General features: G+C 41.0%; 2 protein-coding genes and 1 long non-coding RNA gene across 4 annotated transcripts in view; all 3 read right to left on the bottom strand.

Moving 5' to 3' along the window:
• Positions 1-2,409, bottom strand: part of LOC109479996 — a 3,006-nt gene extending 597 nt beyond the window's left edge. The window contains exons 1-3 of the mRNA XM_019782094.1: positions 2,314-2,409; positions 1,821-1,919; positions 918-986 (exon numbers count right to left, since the gene is read on the bottom strand). Coding sequence (XP_019637653.1) covers positions 918-986; positions 1,821-1,919; positions 2,314-2,385 — 240 coding nt within the window. The 5' untranslated portion in view covers positions 2,386-2,409. The remainder of the gene's footprint in view (positions 1-917; positions 987-1,820; positions 1,920-2,313) is intronic.
• Positions 2,410-2,548: 139 nt separating this feature from the next.
• LOC109479997 lies at positions 2,549-5,515 on the bottom strand. 2 transcript variants are annotated; one of them, XR_002140812.1, is made up of 3 exons: positions 5,378-5,515; positions 3,357-3,482; positions 2,549-2,716 (listed from the first exon to the last, which is right to left on the bottom strand). It is a non-coding gene; the product is annotated as an uncharacterized LOC109479997 (long non-coding RNA). The 2 variants fall into 2 exon arrangements; XR_002140811.1 differs by lacking the exon at positions 5,378-5,515 and adding an exon at positions 3,990-4,460.
• A 40-nt stretch (positions 5,516-5,555) lies between these two features.
• On the bottom strand, positions 5,556-8,829 carry LOC109479823. Its single transcript, XM_019781838.1, has 6 exons — positions 8,554-8,829; positions 8,313-8,379; positions 8,013-8,089; positions 7,507-7,605; positions 7,089-7,157; positions 5,556-6,830 (listed from the first exon to the last, which is right to left on the bottom strand). Exons 1-6 carry the CDS (start codon positions 8,644-8,646, stop codon positions 6,723-6,725), a joined length of 513 nt encoding a protein of 170 aa, XP_019637397.1. The 5' UTR covers positions 8,647-8,829; the 3' UTR covers positions 5,556-6,722.
• Positions 8,830-9,295: the final 466 nt, after the last annotated feature.

The following is a 9,295-nucleotide window of genomic DNA, read 5'->3' as shown; positions in this document are numbered from 1 at the left end:
CGAACTTGTCCGTATGGCGGAAGAGACCCCTCTGTCTCACGCAGCCTCTCAACGAATGAGTTCACCAAGATAACGCCATAAATCTATAAAAAAAAACAAATACAACAGTCTGAGAGTAGCATGAAAGTTCACCTGTGTTGGTACAAATCATTATGAAATAAAGACTGAACTTTAACTTCCAACACTAGATATATAGAATTGGGACTTACCCCAAATTTTCGGTTGACTCCATCATAAAAATCCTTGATTCTGAACCGGACTTCTTTGCAAGAGGAGTTAAGGAGGCAGTCTACATAAGAGCTCACAGACCTACCCTGAACAGAGACAGGCCGGGGGGCGACACAAGTTATCTGGCACGTATGACCCGCTACTACGGTCACGTGTCTCTGACGTCACGTTCCAAGAGTAGACGGGTCCATTCCGTGAACAAGGTTGATGGAGTCAACCGAAAATTCTATATATCTAGTGTTGGAAGTTAAAGTTCAGTCTTTATTTCAGTCTGATAGTAGTAGACAAAAAAACAGAACTATCTGCTGACAAGCGCTAGCTGTGAGTTACCAGATACAAAACTACGTCTTAGCAGCTAAACACGATGGGCCAGTTTAGGTCATGTATCACCATCATCATCATTAGACTTCTTACCTTACTGACTTAGGTCCTTCCACAACCTCCCACATAAATAGACTTGGCGGCAACTTTCGACCTCGAAAGGATTAGGGTTTCACTGTATCACTATCTGCACAGAGTGTAGTTTACGACGACATTTGCAGACAGACATCATACTAACAAAATCAGAAAAATAAAGTTTCTCTGACCCTTCAAGAAAAAAAAAACTTGTACAAAGATACATGTACTTATTAGATACTTTGTAATTCTGATGCATTATTTGTGCAATACAAAGAAAAGACGATGCTCACCAATAAGCCGCCTTCAAAAGCTAAACCGGCCCACAGGTGCCCCAACTGGTGTGCTGTTTCGGGCCTATTCTGTAAAGATAAAACATCATAGCAAATATTGATAACTTAAACTATCACATAAACAGCGTCAATTTGGAGGATAGTTTTGCCTAAATGCTGTCATTACAATGTCGATCCTTAAACAAAGGCGGCATCTGCAGTAGAAACAGAGATATGTACCCCATCCACCATAACGTGACAATAAAAAGACATTCATTTGGTAAAAAAGGTGTGGAAGGCCCCGATCCAGAATACCACAAAGTTAAAAGTATTTAAGTCTTGTGTAGAGCCTATTTTGTTGTATAGTTCCGACTCATGGACTTTAACTAAAGCCGTGTCTAAGAAACTGAATGGTAACTACACGCGCCTGCTTCGGTGCGTGCTGAATGTTCCATGGCAGAGCCGCATGAGTAACAAAGAACTTTACAACGGTCTACCCCTGATTACCCAGACCATTCAGAACAGACGACTGGCCCTTGCCGGTCATGTGGTACTTAGACTTGGAGAGTAGTCATGTGGTACGCCACGAAGAGATGGCTGCCAAAGTGCTTCTCTGGCAACCGGATGTAAAAAGAAGGAGGGGACGTCCGTGCCTAACGTTAAAGAAACTGATCGAGGAAGAGGTTGGCCTACGGGATGAGGAACTTCTGTCCGCCATGCATATGCGAGACAGAGTCACATGGAGAGACATTATGAATGGCACCTCAAAAGAGGATGACCTGAACTGAACTGAACATTTGGTAACCGTCCCAAGAAGAAAGCAATGCAACATCAGTTGAAGGAAGGGGGAGAAGTATTTTGACTAAAATGTGCATCTTGACTATAGAGCACGACAATGTTTATAGAAGGTGCATACATACTTACCGAAGCACGAAAGGAGGAACTGATGATGGTAAAAATGAAAATGATGGTCACATAGACAATCGCACCGATCATCCATATTCGGCACAGCAGATAGTTTCCCTATATGGAACGCAGAAGTAAGGCTTCGACATTAGAAACGGGCTATTGGAACTAGCCCATACCAAGTGGAACTAACATGAAGCTATCGTAATCAACAGAACTTTTATAGCTTAAATATCCACACGTGACATTTTGCTGATAATGCTACGTAAAAGAACCAAACGGCAGATATTAAGCATCATATAGTTTTAAATCACCACATTCTGTAGTCATCGTTTGTGTCAATGTTTGTTTGCAATTAGCCCTCGGGCATGAATTTACAATAAAGAAGTCATTATAAAAGCAAACAAATTGTTAGAGATATACCACGTGCATCCTGCATGTATGTGTCGTAGTAGAAAATGGCTTCTTCAATTGTGTAAAAAAAACTATTAAAAACAGAATACCACCTAACCTTGATGGCGGCGACAACAAGGCTGACACACAGAATGATCATCATCACGTCAACTACCATGTCCCCAATCATGAGATCTGCAACGGCTGCAATATAATCATGATATCAATAAGATATATACATATATTACAATTTAACGCGGACCTTTTTATCGTCACCGGTTCATACTAGTTAGAAACTGAGATTCACTAAATATATCTACTATTATAGTCATGCATTTGTCTAACTTTGATAGGCATTGATCGAGAATTAGCGTTACACGCTTGTTATCAACAACCTACTTTGGCTGGAGTTTGGAGGTTATTAGGTACTTACGGTCCCCTTCGTCCTCAATAGAAGGGTTGGAGACTCCAACTCTACCCACAATGAAAATAGACACTACAAGATTCATCAACGTAAATACCTATGAAAAAAAGAGAAGGTATACAGCTATAACATTATGAACAAAATTCGGATCATACTTAGGATTTCAGAAGGATTGCAGAATAAACATTAATATGTTTGTATGCAAACCTGGAACTTCTTAAGTGTTCCGATCTATTGTTTTCGTTGTTACGTAACTTGGCTTGCAAAGAAAGTACAACAAGAGTTCCACGATCTCATACCTTCGCCAAATGATGTTAACCCTTGCGGTTGACGAATTATACAGTTTTAATCATTGATTTTGTAAAGATCATGTCCAGATCACGAGATATCAAAACCGGAAGTTCTGCTGCAGTACCTAGGAAAGCCGCCAGGGGGCCCAAAATCTAATTATTTCTAGGTCTCATTAAGATCTACCCACCTACCAAGTTTCATTTCAATCCATCAACTGCTTCTCGAGTTATCTTGCTAAACCACACACACACACACACACACACACACACACACACACACACACACACACACACACATACATACCCACAGACAAACGCTACTGAAAACATAACCTTCTTGGCGAAGGTAAAAATCAAGCTATGTATGCTGACAAGTGCTTTAGCTTATACACTGTAGAAACCGCAAGGCCCGACATTATATATAATGCTAGTGCAGAGTGACATTACCATGAACACAACAGAGAGAGCGATGATTCCACACTTGAGGGAACAACAACAGCAACAGTTTTCCACTCGCGGAATGCCGATAGCCATCTCGTACAGTGGTTGGATAGTTTCAGCGACAATCGGAACCTGAAAAACATATGTTGGTGAGTCATTGTAAGTGATTCAATTCATCATGGACTCATGAATTTGTATTTGATTTACATCTATTTAAAACTTAAACAAGTACATAACGATAAACACTGCTGAATATATTATACATTTCATGACTAGACATGCATGGTGACAGCACACTCAAGTTATATCAACTTATTTCATGCCGTCACAAACGCAGATAGAGGACAAATACGGAACAGGACAATACTCATTTTCACCTGAGTTAAGTGAGGAAAGTCGTGTAAAGTGCCTTTCCCAAGGGCACAAGATCGGTGGCATGTCAGGACTCGAACCCGGGACCTCTCGGTTCCGAGTCGAGCACGCTACGCCACACAATTCCACGCCCCGATGCTTATATTTGCTTAGGGATTAGAGTATAACATACGTTTACATATATAACGTTATACATATATTTGTAACATGTTAACATATATAACGTTATACATATATTTGTAAATAAAAGTATGTATGACAACTTACTTCACTGAACGGATAACTTCAATGGCTGCTTCCACAGGACTAACTTGATGAAGACTGAGTACGTGGATTCACTGTTTTCATATTCCCACACCGCCAACGTATCTATTTCTTGGAACAAGTTACATTGTTCCTTTATCGATCGATTAGCTTTCATGAGCCACTTTCCTTTCCATTTCTAAGTTGTTACGGAAATAAAAGACGTGTGCTGGAACTGGTGCCATTAGATTGGGACTGCCGGGGTCGTTATTCAAGCGCCATTCAACTGAGGCCGCACCGAAGAGGTCTTATGAAGCCAAGCCAGCTGAACCTTGCCTTTGAATCTTGGCTTTGTTTCTTGGCATTGACACTTGGCTAAAGATTCAATGCCAAGAAATAAAGCCAAAATTCAAGGCCAAGTCAGGATTAAAAGGCCGCTGCCAACTCCTTCTTTGAAGAGAGGGAAGTTACCGTGTACAGGGCACTAAGATTTACGGTAGGTTCAATCTGAATTGAATATACACACATGTAACACAGTTCTAGCACAACCTGTTGCATCATGCAAAAACTTTCACGACTTTCAAACACCCCTACATCTGCTCGGGAATTTTGGGGATGGGCCATGGGCTTCGCAGCAGAATTTCTGGCCCCTCCAAACTCACGCTTACCATGATCATGCTTCTTCCATCACAACACGCCTCGGGGAAGTTGGGACTGGGCCAAGTACGTTGACAGACTTCACGCATCAGAAAGGGGCCAGAGAGGGGAGGGGAGCTACAGCAGATCTTCTATAGTTCACTCACCATTCCAAAACGTCCGGGACATGTTACTACTGTTGATAATTAATAATATGGTCCTCATGTATGTATGTATGTAAGTCAAGTAGTGCATCTCTTGTCTCCAATTTTCCATATACGTTTGTTATGTGTCTGTTATATCTTGACCTGTACCTAGCCCGTCGTGGCATGAATGTACAATAAAGGTATTTCATGTCCGACTAATCTCCAAGCAGATTCGGTGGGGCAAGGAGACTTTATGTTGGCCGCCTGTATCCATTGTGGGGCGGACGATGGATACAGGCGGCCAATCATTGATAAAGTCCCCTTGCCCCACCGAATCTGCTTGGAGATTAGTTGATAATCTACTTTGTCTATTCGCTCCCCAGGCGAGGACACAGGGTGCTACGAGCTGTAACATGCCAGTCTGCGACCGGTCACACCTCCCCGTGTTATCGTTGAAGGCCGATCGCTATTCTCCAAAGTGATGTTATTCGTTAACGTTACTACATAGATAATTTTCTTGTCGTTTTTAAAAGCAGATAATACAACAGAAGTCGCTATGTGATCAATCCTATCGCGAATCTCACTAGGCTACCGATTGCTAAAGAAATCATTCTTGAATTGAACACCTACCTCTTGGCCTGTCTCCTGTCTTGATCCTTGCCCTTCTGACAGAATCGTCTGCAGTGTTAAATAAGTAAGATCTCTGCTCTCTTGTGTATGAGATTAGTACCAAAGGCACGTTTTACATTACTAGCTTCTATTGGCTGTTCAGGGAGGAAGGCAACACTTACTAGTATTTGGAGGGGGAGGCTCAGGTTGATAGAGACATTTATTATGACTTACAACGTTTATTTATCATTCTCGGACGCAGAGCCATCCTACAGCAATACATAATGAAGTATGCTTCTATATGCGTGTGTTGCCCTTGGGTAGCTCTAGATCTGCGCCATGCGCGTTTACAAGCTGTCCAGTATTTTTTTGCGAGAAAAAATAGGACAGTTAGAATATCCCTTAAGTTTAAGAATGCATTCTAGGTATCAACGTCCAACAGGTCGTTTGGCATCACAATTCTGAAATAAGTGTGACCTTGTAATACAGGGAGTTTCTACCAGACAGGCTCAGTCCGAATGTGCACAATAGGGTTGAAAAGAATATAGCGTAGCCAGACCACTCCACTAGTCTAGACTGGTTTAATAAAATAAATGAAGTATATAATCATGGCCACTTCATTCTTCCATACCTAATGTCGTCCTATCGCTACAAGTAAATCTGTTGAATTCTCTATGATTACACCCATGTACTTCAATCAAATATTTACAACCACAAATTTTACATGGTTGAACATCAGATAGTGTACAATATGAATCAACACAACAGTAACAACTAGACTGCCATCATTAATCAAATTACATGTTCTTTATCACCTCAAAGCCACAGGGCGTATACAAATATTTCAAGATTGACAACTCCTTAAAATGGGAGGAAAAAATACACTATACACAATGACTATATACAAGCAAATAGAGAACTATATACAACGGTTGTGATAGCATATTCAAGGACAACACACTCCATGTGACATTAAAATTTGTTTGTTTGTCCCACACGACCTCCTTGATACAAGTCTCACCACCCATTTCTTAACATCCAACAGATGATTCAATGAGGACGGCTTTGTCCCATTCTAAATTGAAAGATAACATCTAAAAAGTCACAACAAGTGATCGTATAGGAGTCAGAACGTCAACTGGAAGGAGTCTTCATACATTTGTATTTCAACAAGTTGAAATGCTTGGGACAAATCTATGTTCTTGAAGACTGTCCAGAACCATGTTCAGGAACGGTTCTGGGTAGTACACGCGTATCCGAACTGTGATTAATCCAGAACTATGCTCAAACATGTTTCTAGGTAGTACACGCGTATCTAGAACTGTGCTTAATCCAGAACCATGCTCAGACACAGTTACCCAAAAGGTTAGATGGCCTCGGGCTCCTCCACGTGACTGTAGGGCGAATGGAGCAGGGGGTTGTCGGGGTCACGCAGGGACTGCGCGAAGGAGTTCACCACGATGACACCGTACACCTGCGGAATCAACAATGCCAATTAATAATCTTACTCCATCTGCAAAATAAGGCTGTATCTTTCGTGATTACACATGAACGAGTGAAGCATCAAAAATAAAAATCACATGTCACATTGGTGGGATGAGAGACTCACAGTGAGGCCTAGTGCCAGTTATTATCTCAATTATAACCCAAGCGAAAAACGTACATAATATACAAACGTGACAGCTGCAGAGTGGAGGGCCGTAGCGTGATGTTTAGAAAATAACACACTAACCAGTAGGCCACATTCAATAGCCCTCCCTGTCCACATAAACCCCAGTCTGTGTACGGCTTCGGGTCTGTTCTGAAATGAATGAAAAAAATATGGTGTATGCTACAAAAAAAAAAACACTTCAAAACATTATACATGTATTGTGCAAGTCAAGAAAATGACAGCATGTAGAAACAATGGCACACATCACCGTAAAGTTTGCTAGGTTCTAGGTTTACATGTCTATGTTTTGATAACGTTATGGCCAATCTCGAGCTCGTAAGGGAAAACTATAGAAGATATACATATGAATGTTCTGTATTTTTGTGTTTTTAATTAAATCCAAATAGTCACAAACTCACTAGATCTTTGGTGTTCACATCATAGTTCATATCAGATATCAGATCGTTGTTTGCATTAGGTATGAGGTAAATGTGCTTACTGCAGCCCGTAAGGATGAAGCGATGATAGAAATGATGATCACACCGGTAACGAAGACAGTTGTACCGTACACCCAAATCATGCAGTACATGTACTTCCCCTGTTCGAGATAAAGAAAAAGAACCTTTACTTATTGCAGAATTCTGGTGTATTTGGCATCTTTGGCAAGAGGAACTAGCCACTGGTGAGCTAGGCGCCTGTACGTACCCAAATGACACTAAGGCTTATGATTCACTTGTGGGTCATTAATTGTGATCTTTTACTTCCTACAGATAAAATAATTGGGGCAAAAAAAACGTTTGCTGACACAGTTGTATAATTATGATAGGAAAATGTACCCTTCCGGACCTTATCTACATCTAGTAACGTTACCTGCATGTTTAACTTATCAAGACAATATGCATATCGCAGATAACAAAATACAGAACATTTTCACCTTATCCTCATTTTACAAACTCCGTTGACAACAGTGTTAAATTACTACTTAATGCTGATATAATACCACACCTTGATGGCTCCAACGAGGAGGATGATACACAAGATGATCAAGACTGTATCCAGGAACAAATCTGCGATCCTGAAGGCTGTCACATGCATACAGAGGCAACTAGTGGTTAGAAACATTAAGCAAATGCATGCCTTTGATCAGTTGAATAAATCATCTTATGATCAGCCAATGAGCTTTAAAATCACACGTTTGGAATATGATCAGATGTAGTTGTTATAAGACTTAAGAGGCTGGGAATGTAACGATTAATTCAAACTAAGGTCTGAAATTGTTGTTAATAAAGACATTGATGTACTTACGGCGTAGTTCGCGTATGTCCAATGCGTGAGCAACAATGACGTAAAGTCCAAGAAGTAAGTTGATCACCTTTAAAAAAAGGTAATAACAATGCTCACATCAGCCAATCAACATAGACAATATAGGTCAGTAGATACACATGCCATTTATTTCGTTATACGTATACTCGGAAATGGTGCAATGGAAATGATCGTTATATGATTTTGTATGCGCAAAGTTACGATGTACATGATGTATATATACCATAAACACAACAGCGATGGCGATGACTCCACACTTCAGCGTACAACAGCAACAGAAGTTGTTCACCCGTGGCAGCTTCACTTCAATGGCCATGTCGATGTATGCCAGGCGTCGTCATGTAATGCTGCAACCTGAAAACTGGAATCAAAGTTGCTAACCACTCAGTTTGCTGTATTACAGGATCTAGGAGCCCTTTAAAAGGGTATTATGCAATATTTCCATTACAAAGACGGTAGTTGTCACTATAACGTACTGTACCAAAGCCTTGAGGCCTTACGTCGCAATGCCCATTCCCCAGATAATTCACAGATAAATTATGTCATAAGTGGCCTCTTCAATTGGCCATTACACACGGCAGAGTTTCTGTAATCTGCAAGCAGATTTATTCGGGGGAAGGGGACGATCAAACCGGCCACCTAAGTTACCATTTGACCCCTGTTGGGCAACGTATTGGATACTGCATTGCCAATTTGACACTCTCAGCCACCAAAAGATCTGCTTGGACTGGAGATTAGTGTTTCTAGGCATAGATAAGAAAACACAATACATACCTAGTGGACCTACCGATAAACAACACTCCTCTGATTACTAGAAACTTTGTGAGTCGATGTTGCTTGTCTCTTTTCTAGACTAAGATGGCGGAGCTATAGTGGGTACTCGGGTGTCACTACTCGGGTGTCACTTGTGGTGAACAAGGACAATAGGCTCTATCTTGGCTTACCGCCAGAAGAAACCAGTTGAC

Source organism: Branchiostoma belcheri, unplaced genomic scaffold, assembly GCF_001625305.1.
Source record: "Branchiostoma belcheri isolate BF01 breed outbred unplaced genomic scaffold, Haploidv18h27 scaffold5, whole genome shotgun sequence".
NCBI lineage: Eukaryota > Metazoa > Chordata > Leptocardii > Amphioxiformes > Branchiostomatidae > Branchiostoma > Branchiostoma belcheri.
This window is presented reverse-complemented; position numbering and strand designations above follow the sequence as displayed.

What these genes read in the sequence shown, in the direction of transcription:
- LOC109479823 (XM_019781838.1), bottom strand. Translation starts at nt 8,646, where the DNA reads ATGGCCATTGAAGTGAAGCTGCCACGGGTGAACAACTTCTGTTGCTGT. An exon ending in GGACATACGCGAACTACGCC is followed by an intron (nt 8,090 to 8,312) that starts GTAAGTACATCA and finishes TGCATGTGACAG; the next exon opens with CCTTCAGGATCGCAGATTTG. An exon ending in CTATTGAATGTGGCCTACTG is followed by an intron (nt 6,831 to 7,088) that starts GTTAGTGTGTTA and finishes TTGATTCCGCAG; the next exon opens with GTGTACGGTGTCATCGTGGT.